Source organism: Schistocerca piceifrons, chromosome 1 (assembly GCF_021461385.2).
Source record: "Schistocerca piceifrons isolate TAMUIC-IGC-003096 chromosome 1, iqSchPice1.1, whole genome shotgun sequence".
NCBI lineage: Eukaryota > Metazoa > Arthropoda > Insecta > Orthoptera > Acrididae > Schistocerca > Schistocerca piceifrons.
In genome coordinates this window covers 1,062,007,631-1,062,021,828 of record NC_060138.1, presented here as the reverse complement: position 1 = coordinate 1,062,021,828, position 14,198 = coordinate 1,062,007,631, and the positions used below count along the sequence as shown (strand labels likewise).

At 39.5% G+C, this 14,198-nt stretch overlaps 1 protein-coding gene across 1 annotated transcript in view; it reads right to left on the bottom strand.

Moving 5' to 3' along the window:
- Positions 1-8,179, bottom strand: part of LOC124752313 (zinc finger CCHC domain-containing protein 8 homolog) — a 53,355-nt gene extending 45,176 nt beyond the window's left edge. The window contains exon 1 of the mRNA XM_047248995.1: positions 7,787-8,179. Within this exon, the coding sequence (XP_047104951.1) occupies positions 7,787-8,064 (278 nt within the window). The 5' untranslated portion in view covers positions 8,065-8,179. The remainder of the gene's footprint in view (positions 1-7,786) is intronic.
- Between the last annotated feature and the right edge of the window lie 6,019 nt (positions 8,180-14,198).

The window sequence follows — 14,198 nt, the reverse complement described above, 5'->3', positions numbered from 1 at the left end:
TCTGGACCGAGCCAATATGTGATGAAGGGACTCAGTCACTATCTTTTTTTTTGTGCCACTTATAACTCAGTCTCATATTTTTGCATGTATTTCCGAAGTACTGTATCCAGCAACAAAATCAATCATCAACCCCTTACATTCAAACACCGAGTCATGATGAATATGCTCAGTCATAATTGAGGAAACATCGTCCATTTCTGGCTAGTGATTTGTTAAGTCACCCAATAGCCAGCGCAAGCACACCGCACTAACACACATAAAATGAGCTCACCTACTGGATGTGTGGAGAGAGGGAGTGACCCTTCAACAACAGGAGTGCAGGTAGGGGTGAAAGCATTTTGTGAAGTGCTGAAAATATACTTTTCATTCAGATGATGTGCTATGACAGAGATGTCACATGGAAATAAAACAAGGATTTTGCGTGCATTTTAAAGACTTTTGTGTTCAAATCTGACATGATACAGTTGCAACAAGTACATACACTACCCTTGTGTACACTTTGCACCACACACTGTAGACTGTAAAGACTGCTAGCAGTGATAGAGGGCATGAAACTGTAACACCTGAGCTTTCTTTCAAATTTGCATTTTACACAGTGTGCATAAATTCACACTTCTAATAAATTTGTAACATCAATTGGGGAAGCAAACTCATTTTTTCACTTCTCTGTTTCTCTCATCACGCCTAAAATAACACTTCAACAGTGCTGTGCATATCAAGTGCAGCTCATAAAAGCATTAAACAATAACAGCATGGTGACTAAGTTTGTCATTAAGCACATGCCTGCATTTATGGTTTAACCATTTAGCTGCTGTGATGTTTTTGGTTTAATACTGAATCAATTTTTGCTTTTTTCTATGTGAGCACAAAGATGATCTCCCAAAAACACGTGTTTTGAATGTATAATTTGAGGTCGTAGCAAGCCGGAAAATAGCTTGATTGCCTTGTACCCAGATACCAATATTTTTGACAAGTTTTTACTTGCTGTTATACATCTGTGATTTTTTTAATAACTTATGAAATTCATTACCACAAGTTATTGCATAAACACTGTATTGTATATTTAATTTCCTTCACAGATTTTATACAAAGTATTGGAGGATTGCGATTTTTAATCATATACGTCTATTACATGTGTTTCTGCCCAAATTTTTGATAGTTTTAACACTTTATTCAATCCTGCATTTGCCTCAATTCTGCGTTTTTTTTTTGGTCTGGACAGAGCGAAAAAGTAAAAAAGTAAGATAGGGGTTTCACTGTACTTACAGAAAGATGATGTAATCCTCAGTCCATTGCGAGTGCTACCTACAACTCCTTCACAGAAAAGAAAGCTAATTATCCACATTGATAGTAAATATTTATTACAAAACATGCTTCCTCTGCGCCATTCCTCTCCCGCTGCACTCCCACACTGCAACCTCATTTTAAAATCAGCCAAAGCAAAGAGTGTACGTTATAGCTACTAGTTGCGTACCCCATTACCGCCGAAATTGTAGAAATTGGAAAATTAGGCTGCCAATGCTTTGCATCTGACCACTGCTGCACACCAACATAGTAGCCATTACCTAATTCTAGCTGTTTTGTGGGGTCAACTGAAACGTCCGATCCCACCCGTCGGCTTTGACCCATGACGTAAGGCTGTTACGGTGTGTGACGTCATGACGCCGCGGAGTTTCATTTGTGAGTGTGGCGTGTTTGTAGGTGTCGTCATGCTGCGGTTCATGGTGCCCTCTGGTGATGTGTTTAGGGGTTACGTGTTGTGTGGTGCATTGAGTTCAGCTTGGTGTTACCGATTCTAGTGGTTGGTTCTCATTTTGGCTGTGTTTGGAGCAGAACTGGTTTCAGTGATTTAACGATTTAGTGGTTTGGTGTGAAAGTTATTATAGTGCTGTTCGCTGTAGGTCGTGTGTTAATGTGAGTAAATTAATTTGTAGTTGCTCTTGTTAGGTATGGATACGACCAATAAAATAAATAGTGTGCGACTCTGTTGAAGCTGATCAAATTTCTACAGCTTTTTGGGTTGATCGCAGAGGTGGTTAAGTGTGCTGTCTGTCAGAATGACTCCACGCTATGATGGGCGCGACTCTGTTGAAGCTGATCAAATTTCTACAGCTTTTTGGGATGATCGCAGAGGTGGTTAAGCGTGCTGTCTGTCAGAATGAAATGAGATTGGCAAAAGTTTTGGCATCTCGGACCAGGGATGGTTATATGTGGCAGTGCCTTAAGGATAATCTATGGCACTCCGTACGTCGCGGTTCCTAGTTCGAGAAGTCTAGTTTGGGCATGCGCGAGATTGTTTTGTTGACGTATTATTTTTGTTATTGACCCTCTAAAAGTTTTTGCGCGCATGAGACTGGCATGTTTTGCAGTGAAGTATATTCTGAGTTTATTACGTACAGGGGTAAGTTGGGTGGGTTGTGGTGGAGGTGGACAAGTCACAGTTTGGGAAAAGGAAGTATGGGAGGGGTAAGTCTGTGGTCAGTCTCTGCATGTAGGGGGGCTGTTGTACCAGGGGGTGGGTGTTCGGAATGTGTTTTTAGGGTTGTGGAGGGGCGGTGTAAGGCGGAACTAGTGGGGTTAATTGCGGAGTTCAAAGAAATTGGTATTACTGTACTTTCCGATGCTTTTTCTTCTTATGGGGGGTTGGGTGAGAGGAAGTACAATCATTTAGTTGTTAACCATAGTTTAAGAGTTAAAAATTATGAGACGAGGGCTTGTATGAATACTATAGAGTGGATGTGGAGGGGTCATTAAGTCAGTTCTTGGGAGGGAGAAGAGGTGCTCTTTTAACCTTCAGTCTCATTTAGATGAGTACTGTTGGCAGAAGAGCGTCCCTGAGGGCTGTTTTTTTTTTTTCGGGGTTTTTTAAGGGCTATTAGTAAGATGTACAGGTCGAAGGTGGTTGGTTAGGGTAGTTTGGGTGGGCGGGCGGCTGCGGCTCAGGGGGGGGGGGGTGTTAGGTTTTTGGTACTGTTTGTGAGGGGGGGGGGGAATGTGTTGGTTTGTGGTTTAGTTGTGCAGGATCTATTTTGTTGCAGTTTTTGCTGAGTTGTAGTGTGTGATTGAGATTTTTTTATTTTGCGTTTGGTTTTTGTTTAGGGGTATTTTATTTTGGGGTGAGGGGGGAGGTTGGGTTGGGGGGTGGGTTGGGTCTTTCTTTGTTGTTTTGTGTGTGTGTGTGTGTGTGTGTGTGTGTGTGATTGGTGGTTGTGGTGGCCAACCTAGGTTGCGGCACCGGAACATTGTTGTGGTAAATTTTTATTTTTCTTGTTCTTAGTGTATTTGTTGTGTGTTGGGGTCGAGGGAAGTGTTCAATTCCAATTTGTGGAATCTGGAGCTCCTGAGCTATATAGGTCATGTGAAGTGTTCGATTCCAATTTGTGGGATCTGGAGCTGATATTGAGGTATATAAGTCAAGGGAAATGTCCGATTCCAGAGGATATTGTGTTTAGTGGAATTTGGGTTTTGTGTTGTCGGTTTTTTTCATCATTTTGTGTGGTCTGGTATGGAGGTGTGTGTCCAAATTTGTTTATATTTACTTTGTCCTCCCCCTCCCCCAATTTCCCATGCTTGTCCCATTTGTGACATTAGGCTTTTTTTGTGGAACATGTGTGTTGGTTTTTTCGATGTATTTCCGTGTTGGTTATCGTGGTTATGTAACGACGTCATGGGTGCCATATTGGAGTCGTGGTGTATGGTCGTTTCCGCCATATTTGTGACATCATGGGTCAAAGCAGATGGGAGGAATCAGGCAGATGGGAGGAATCAGACACTTCTGTATTTCCGTTTTATGACTCGAGTTACATTGTTTATTGTTGTGAAGTGAAGAATGAAGCAGTTTCTGGTCCATTGTGAGAACTACAAACTACTTGGAGAAGGTATATATGATATATTTAAGCATATGTGTATCAGTTTTACAGTCACAGATAGGTTAGACAAAGTATATGTGCAGTAGGTGAGGAACATTTCACACGCTGTAACCTCCACCACATTGTCTCACATGCTAATAAGAAATGCCATTGTTGGTAACTTATGTAACTAATATTACAGTTTTATGAAGTAGTGATAATTAATACTAATGATCTTTTGAAAACAGTTCAATTTCGAGACCCATACAATACTGAATCATTTTTTTACCCTTAGAAAATTTCATTTTACCCCTCAGAAGTAATTAACCTCAGGTTGGGAACCATTGCTCTAGGAATTCCCATCTGTGTTCCCGAAGCATCTCTGTAATACTTGTGAGTTGTTTGAACCTTCTGGTAACAAATCTTGCAGCCCGCCCCGGAACTGCTTAATGTCTTCCTTTAATCCGACATGGTAGGGATCCCAAACACTCAAGCAGCATTCCAGAAAGGGTTGAACTAGTGTTCTATATGCAGTCTCCATTACAGATGAACCACACTTTGCTAAAATTCTACCAGTAAGCTGTAGTAGACCATCCGTCATCTCCCTTCTACAATCCTTACATGCTTGTTCCATTTCATATCGCTTTGCAATGTTATGCCGATATATTTTTCTACATTCATCACATCAACTAGAAATATTGTCTAAGTCCTCTTGCACTCTTCTACAGTCACTTAACACCTTACTGAACACCACACCATCATCATCATCATCAACAACAATAACAAAAACAACAGCTGCAGACTGCTGCTCACCCAGTCTGCCAGATAATTTATCTTTTTGGAAAATTACACCAATCCTACCACTCTTCACTGGAGCACTTCCAGCGACACCCTTGTCTCTGCTGAACTCTTGCCATCTAGGGCAATGTACTTGGATCTGTTATTTAAGAAGTCTTCGAGCCACTCACATATCTGGGAACCTATTTTGTATGCTTGTACCTTCATTAACATTCTGCAGTGGGACACAGTGCCAAATGCTTTTCAGAAAGCTAGGAATATGATATCTGCCTGTTGCCCTTCATCCATAGTTTGCAGGATATCTTGTGTGAAAAGGGCAAGCTGAGTTTCATACAAGTGATGCTCTCTAAAACTGTGCCAATTCATGAACAGAAGTTTTTCCATCTCAAGGAAATTTACTACCTTCAAATCGAAATTACGTTCAAAAATTCTGAGCAAACCCATGCTGAGGATACTGGTCTGTGATTTTGCAGGTCTGTTCTTTTACTCTTCATATGTAGAAGATTCACTTGCACTTTTTTCCCAGTCACTTAGGACTCTGTGCTGTGTGAGAGATTTGCAATAAATGCAAGTTAAGTAAGGGGCCAGCACTGTAGGGTACCCTTTGTAAAACTAAACTGTGGTTCCATGTGGACAAGCTGACTTATTCTCTTTCAACTTTTTCAGATGTGTCTCTATGCAAGGGATGCTTATTAGTGTCCTCCATACGATAATTGTGCGAAGGTCAAACGGTAATATGATTGTATGATTCTCGTGCGTGAATGACTTCTTAAACACGAAATTTAAAAGTTTGGCTTTCCTTTCGCTTTCTTCTATTTCCACACCATAGTGGTCAATGAGTGACTGTGCAGAAGCCTTAAACAGCTGTAGCAATTTTATGTAGGACTAGAATTTTCTCGGGTTCTCAGCAAGATCTTCTGCCAATGTATGACGGAAGTTTTATGCTCCATGCATCAATCTTTCTACAGTCATACAAATCTCTAACTTTACCCTGCTATCATTTGTGCTTTCCCTTTTGAATTGAGTGTGCAACAACCTGCATTTTCTGAATTTCATTGTTAAAGCATGGTAGATCTTTTCTGTCCTTAATCCACTTACTTGGCACATACTTTTCTGTAGCGCCATTTACAATCTGCTTACATTTTACCCGTAATTCCTTTATCATACAGGATACTAACAGGTGCTTATCTGCTCTTTCTAGCAGAAATAGTCATTAGCCTTCTTGACTGATTTATTAACTTCAGTAATCATAGTTGCCATGATGAAATCATGGTCAGTAATCTCCATCTCTATACCGATGCTGTCAATATTGCCAGGCTTGTTTGTAGCTACAAGGTCTAAAATGTTTCCATTGTGTGGGGCTGGCGAACTAGCTGCCCAGGACAGTTTTCGGAAAACAGTGTTCAAAAGTACATTGGGAGACTGACTGACTGACTGTCTGTACACCCTGCAATGAATCCACATACATACCAGTCTGTATCTGGTAGGTTGCCTCAAACTAATATTGCACAATCTGGGTATTTCCAAAACTACTGGCCATAGACTATCTTTGAATGATACTAAACCTGTCACAGTGGAATCAAGTGGGAAAAAAATTAACTTGGTTTCATCTAGACCTGTTATACATGAGCAGATAACTTCACTAACACTCAAATTCAAACTCAAGAGACGTCTTGGCTAAAATATTTCGAAGGTCAAACAGTCCCCCATTTGGATTCAGGCAGGGGCTACTCATGAGGATACTGTCATTACCAAAAACAAAACTGGCCTCCTATGGGTCAGAATGTGGAATGTTAGCGCCCTTAATGGGGTAGGTAGGTTACAGAATTAAAAAAAGGAAATGGGTAGGTAGAAATTAGATGCAGTAAGAATTAGTGCAATGTAGTGCCAGGAAGTACAGGACTTCTGCCAAGTCAGTACAGGTTTATCAACACAAAATAACATTGAGATAATGCAGAAGTAAGCCTAACAATGAGTAAGAAAATAAGAATGTGGGTAAGCTATTATAACCAGTATAGTGAATGCATTATCATAGCAAAGATAGACACAAAGCCAACATCAACCACAGTTATACAAGTTTATATGCCAACTAGCTCTGTGGATGACGAAAAAAATTGAAAGAACATGTGATGATATGAAGGATATTATTCAGATGGTTACAGGATACGAGAATTTTTGATGGGTGACTAGCATTCAGTAGACGGAAGGGCAAGAGAAGGAAAAATGGTAGGCGAACATGGACTGGGGGAAAGGAATGAAGGAGAAAGCCACCTGGATGAACTTTGCACGGAGAATGATTTATTCATCACCAACAATTTGTTGAAGGGTCATGAAAGAAGGTTGCATATGTGGAAGTGCATTGAGAATGATTTAATCATCATTAACAATTTGTTGAAGAGTCATGAAAGAAAGTTGTATATGTAGAAGATATCTTGGACACTGGACAGTTGCAGATGGATTACATAACAGGAAGACAGATTTCAAAACAAGATTTTAAACTGTACGACATTTCCAGAGGTGGGTCTGTATTTTAACCATTGTTTAGTGGCTGTTAACTGCAGACTAAAACAAAATAAATTAGACAAATGCAGAAATTTAAGGAGATGGGACCTGGATATACTGAATGAACCAGAAGTTATTGAGTGTTTCAGAGAAAGCATTAGGCAACATGTTACTGAAAAAGGTAAAAGAAATGCAACAGAAGACAACTGGGTAGGTCTGAGAGATGAAATTGGGAAGGCAGAAGAGAATCACATACATAAAAAGAAAACGCCTAGTAGAAATCCCTGTATAACACACGAGGTATTCAATTTAATTAATGAAAGAAGAGAAAAATGCGGTAAATTAAGCTGCTGAAAGGGAACAGAGACAAAGCAGTCATACATATATCGCTGTAAGTACGTAGAGAACCGGTAGAAAACACACACAAGCAGGCAAGAACGAAAAATTAATATAGGCCTATATGGTGTCTCTGGACTGCCAGAAGAAAACACAAACAATGGAAGACATTAGAACAAACAATCCGTTGTCTTTAATACAAACAGACTACGAACTACACTACAAGCTAAAGATCGCTAATATGTAACTGTTGAAAAGCTGGCAGTCTAACAAAATAAACACAAACAAATACAAACACTAACCTTGCCGTCCCTTGATCCCTAAACCTTATACTGAATATGGGTTCTTTTTTTCTCACGGCATCTCCCTTCAGATTACTACTTGAGCAGCTGGATCGATCACTTGCGTCTGTTAAATCGACTAAGGGACACATAGGTTTCAATGCATCACATCTATTTGCAGAATCCTCGTCAACATTAATAACCATCGTTGGAGACTGTTTCAGGGAGGTTTCCGTGGCAACGCATTCATCAGAGCAACTACCATTAAAATCGGAATCAATGCTGTCACTTATACTCATACAAATACGATCATGAAACTACACACATAAACAAAACATAGAAAACCGTTTCCTCCTATCACAGTCCCTCAACTTCACACGAACAGAGCACACAGCACAGTTATTCCGCAGTGCTACCAAACGGCATCGATCTCGGTCGATATCACTTGACGTGTCGCGTCTCTCTCCAAGTAGGCGAAGAATTCCCTAGAAGATATATCCATTAAGCTATATTTGAAACTACAAACCAATATTTCATTTTCCACTGATTTTAGTGTAAATCGCGAGTATGATATTCCTGCTGGTAAACAAAGAAATTGCGAGAAAAAGTGTCTGAAGTTCAAACAATACAGCGTTCACCGTGAAAATAAGTGCCTCGTGTGTTATATTACCAAAACAAGAGCAATATATACATAAAAACGAAAAAAAAGAGATTGCTTACGTACCAACCACGTCCTGTAACAGTAATGTGGACATATTTGTCGAGACTGGATATTACTACTGTGAAAAGCGAGCTCATAAAGGTATTACATGTGTCAAATGTAAAACAATATTACATTTTGAGCGTGCAGACGCAACTTCAAAATGAAAAATACGGTTGTATGCAAAATGTGACCAAAATGAATTGAACAGAAAAAGGTAAAATGGATACTAAAAAATAAATTATTTTGCCACTAATAGAAGATACACATAGGTTAAAGTGTGATGAACTTTCGAATACTATGATGGAAAATCAGAGTATAACAGAACTAAGTGAAAGTGTGTGCTGTAACTTAGACATAGTGTAAGCAAACGTGTGGAAAAATACACGAAAAATACACGTGAATGTGGCTACACGTGCCAAATGCCCCTCTATCAGAAATATGGAAACTAGTAATATTTGCAGATTGCATCAATTTAAATCAAAAGGACTGCGTAAAATCTAGTAGGCGAATTGAACGACATATACAGAAATGAAAAGCAAGTAACTGCAAGTAATTTAAAAAAGTGTCTAGCTGTCTTACTCAAAACTATGTTATTGTTTGGAACGTACCACAAACGTACGATTTACAAGAGTGATCTTCTGTAAACATGGAAATAACATAATTGCATAGGCTTCTGCATCCAGAGTCAATCGACATAAAAGTTTTCTGGGTGTGATACCGCATCATAATGTATAAAACTACTGCTGGAAAGAAACCAACGTTTCGGCAACGGTTGTAGCGGCCTTCTTCTGGGTCTACGTAGACACCCAGAAAACTGTTATGTTTAAGGAAATAACAGTTCCAAATAATATATTCAACAGCGTTTGCAGTGAATGCGAAACACCTCAAGGCGGTTTACCGAGTACAGATGTAGAATTCAGACACGTTGAAATTGTGGACATAAACTGTATTGGTCGCAGTTTTCATACTTGGCGTTGTCTGCATGTAAATTGGATAAACGACTGGCAGCCGAAAATAGCCAACATTGTGACCAAAAACCAATACAAATACTCTCTGCATCATCAGCTAATCTCGTGACTGAGACTGAATCCCGCAAGTACACAGATTCAACAAAAATAATACCAAGAGTTCAGAAAATAACTTCACCAAGAGAAAAAAGAAACAACTACAGGTGGAGCAACTGCTCGACAAATGAATGCCTTACGACAAGCTGCAGCTCAAATGGATGCCGCACCAGAAACTGCAGAACAAGTCGATGCCTCACCAAAAGCTACAGAACAAGTCGATGCTCCACCAAAAGACACAGAACCGGTGGATGCCTACGAGAAGTGGAGCAGTCAGCATTGGAAAACTCATCAAATGATCGTCCATTTAGGAAGAGGAAAGCAGCAGTTCCATTCCACTTCATTGATTATTTTCCCAAAGCGCTACAGGAAAATCACAGCAAGATAAGTGCACATGTAATATTTTTACATATTAATGTGCAGGCTCTTAAGAATAAACTTAATGAAAGCTAATACTGGCTGGAAAACTTAAACTGCTCTGTGATTTTAATAAATGAACATTGACTTAGCAATGAACTAAAATTAAGTCTGTTGTTTGGATATGAATTGGCAGCCAGTTACTGTAAAACAAGTGTTAAACATAGTGGTGTATCAGTATATTTTAAAAATAGTGTAAACCTAAGCTATGACGTTATAGATGTTGGTGGGGTGTGCATAGAAGCAAAACTGGAAGCTACAGCCATAATTTTGCCAAAACAGGAAATTATACTAGCTTCAGTATACTGCTCCTGATACACAATGAAGAAATGTTTGTGAAGCTTCTGGGGAAACTAATAATCTTGCTACTCTAACACAAAGATCATAGAATACTATATTGATAGCAATATAGGCATTAGGTTTAAGAACATAAATGTTGATCATTTCCTAATTGCATTAAGAAACCTTAACTTCCATTGCACAAATGACAAACACACAAGGAAGGAAGCAGGTCTAGATAATATGATATGTAATTTTCATATAAACAAAATAGAATTTGTAACAATCAAAGTATGCGTTACTGAGCATGAGGGACTATGGCTCAGATAACTCTTAGCAGTAAAATCATTGAAACTTCCACTAAACATAGAAAAATTGTAACACCAGTCAATGAATCAAATCTAAACAAGTTGACAAGTAAATTGAATTTAATACAGTTGGATAAAATAATAATCACTGCTGATGCAAATGAAACTACCAAAATTTTTTTAAAACTGTTAATTTGAAGCATATTGTCCTAAACACTACAAGAAAATATTGAAGCAAAATCGCTGCACCAAACTGCAAAATTTAAAAAACTGGTACACCCGAAATCAAAGTAGAATAAGGATCATAATGCTACTCTGCCACGACTGATGTCAGCGTAATTATGCTGAAAAGGAAATTATGTGAAGTGGAGAAAGATTTACAGGTCTGAAATCAAGGCAGCAAAGTGCAAAGCAAATCATACATACATATTGAACTCAGTGAATAAATGCAGAGACGCATGGGAAATTATTAAAACATAAATACAGTGTGTTGACAAAGTATACCAGATACCAATACCACCTGATATTCTAAACGCACATTTTGTCAGGCAGATGACACCATTACGAAGGATGCGAGTTAAGCAATGGCACTGCTGCCAGAAATGAACAGTAAGTGGACAGAAAGCTTTCGCTGGAATTGTGTAACTGATAAGATGGTCAATGAATCAATAGCTAAGCTCAGTAATTCTAGAGCAGAGGATTAATATGTACTCTCAAATTATGTTATTAAATATATCAGAAATCAAATTGTAATGCCAGTGACCAAACTAATCAAGAAAATTTTAAATTAAGATATTCATCCAGCATGTTTAAAAATATCTGTAGTTAAACAAGTGCATAAGAAAGGAGATATAGCATCTCCAGGTAACTATTGACCTATATCACTTATACTCATAATATTAAAAATAAAAGATACTGCATACATAAACAGATGAGTCAATATTTTAAACATAATTATGTATACAGACGGGCAAAATTAAACCAACAAACCACTATTTCCCCCATCCTCTGTCTAATTCACAATACAATCATACAAACTGTCAATAGATGTCTGTACGATCGTATCCTACACGGAAAATGGAATTCTGGCCAACGGACATTCACACCAACAATGATGTCAGTACACCTATCAAATGGGATAGTGTTTGCTGGGTAGTCCCACATTTGCAATCGCTGGGTACACAGTCATAGACGGTGCAGTATGGCACAGAGAAGATGCCGACCAGGCTTTCCATGATGGAGAGCCATGGGAAGAATGGAAGCAGGACAGTTGCAAATTGATGTGGTCCAATGGCTTAATGTGAGTCGTTATGTAGTTTTTCGGATGTGGCGACAGTTTATAAAGATCGAAACTATCCTAAAGACCAGGATGTGGCTGATCACGTGTAACATCAGAAAGAGAGATCCATTATTTGGCTGTTAGGACCAACAGTATCGCCTTAATAAGGCACAGCAACTGGCATCTGACCTCACGGCATCCAGTGGACATGTTGTAGCGAGCAAACAGTGTACAGAAGACTTCGGCAAAATCGCCTTTATTGTCGGAGACCTGTTGTATGTGTACCTCTGACGCATCTTCACAGAAGGGAACGTCTAGAGTGGAGCCATCAACATGCCACCTGGACGGTCGAACAGTGGGCCAATGTTCTTTTCACAGATGAGTCCCGATTTGATCTGAACAGTGATACACGCCAGATTCACATTTGGAAGGAACGTGGAGCACGATTTTGGGACCCAAGTACTGTGGAAAGAGACTGATTTCAAGGATGATCTCTATTGGTGTGGCCAGGGATTATGGTGACCACTTCATGAAATTGTACAGTTAAATCAACAAGGTTTTACTGCTGTGAAGTATTGTGACGAGATCTTGGTACCTCATGTGTGGTTGTTGTGAGGTGCTGCAGCCCAGACTTCATGGTGCTGGACGATAATGCTCGACTTCATAGAGCATGAGTGGTTGATGTTTTCTTGGAAACAGAAGATATTACATGCATGGCGTGGCCTGCTTGCTTTCCCAATTTGAATCCCTAGTGCGCATCTGAGCTGCACTAGGGACAAGGGTTGCATCATCTCACCGTTCACCAACCACTCTCCAAGACATGAGCAGCGCTGCAATAAGAATGGGCATTATTGCCTCAACATGGGATTCATGGCATTATTCACAGAATGCCCCATCGTTTGTTAGGCTTGTATTGCTGCCAGACGTGGTCGCACCGCATACTGAGGGCATTAACCAGAGGCCAAATTCTGTGTGTAAATCTGCTAAGTTGGAAAAAACGAAGACAATTTTTGTATACCATTATGCATGTTGTAGTTGTTTATCTGTTTATCTTCTGCATTCTTTATATGGTTTCTGCTTTCTACCACCTGATTATATCGTTTTGTGCCAAAATAAAATAATCCGGTTTGTTGCTTTAATTTTGAACACCAGTGTACTTACCTCCTCACAGTATGGTTTCAGATCCAGCCTTTCTACAGTCAAAGCAGTTGAGAGCTTGGTAGAAAAAATATACAACTTTTGAAAATAAAGATTTTATCTGTGCTACACTGTGAGACCTCAGGAAAGCTTTTGATATGATGTCCCACAATATTCTCATAAAAAACTCTACCAGTACAGAGTGAGAGAGAATGCTCTATGCCTAATGCACTTGAACTCTGAAAGTAAAAAACAGTTAGTTACGGTAAATAATCAAATGTCAGAATGTCTTCCAGTTGTAAAAGGTGAACCTCAAGGATCTGTTATTGGACCTTTCTTTGTCGTTATTTAGGTTGGTTGGGGGGGGGGAGGAAACCAAACATTAAGGTCATCAGTTCCATCTGATTAGGGAAGGATGCAGAAGGAAATCGGCCTTGCCCTTTCAAAGGAACCATCCCACGATTTGCCCGAAGCAATTTAGGCAAATCATGGAAAATCTAAATCCATACAGCTGGATGCAGTTTTGAGCAATCGTCTTCTTGAATGTAAGTCCAATGTGCTAACCACTGCGCCAGCTCGCTTGGTGTCACTATTTACACAAACAATTTACTCATAGTTGTACCATGTGATGCAGAGCTATAGGCATATGACATAACACTCATCACATGTGGTACCAACCTTGATGATGATGATGATGATGATGATGTTTGGTTTGTGGGGCGCGGTCATCAGAGCCCATACAAAATCCCAATTTTTACATAGTCCATTTTCTTTTCACAATCCAATATATTCACTCTCACAAATGATGATAATGATGATGAAATGATGAGGACAATACAAATACCCAGTCCCCAGGAAGATAAAACCCCCAACCTGGCTGGGAATTGAACCTGGGACCCCATGAACCAGAGGCAGCAGTGCTAGCCCCTAGACCACGAGCTGTGGACAGGTACCAACCTTGAAAATGTGCAATATTGCATTGCAGTGGCAGTGGACAGATGTACTATTTGGTCTGAGGTAAATGTGCTGCAGAAGAATAATAGTAAAACTGAAGACATTGTATTCATTCTGAATGCCCTCAGTCAAGAGAACAAAACAGTCAAATTATTAAGATTTCACACAGATCAAAACCTCAGCTGGGATACCTATACAGGGAAATTATGTGGAAGACAAGCACATGTCATCTGTCTGCTGCACAAGCTGAGGAGCAGTGTCAGTAAAGAACTTCTATTATATGCATTTTTGC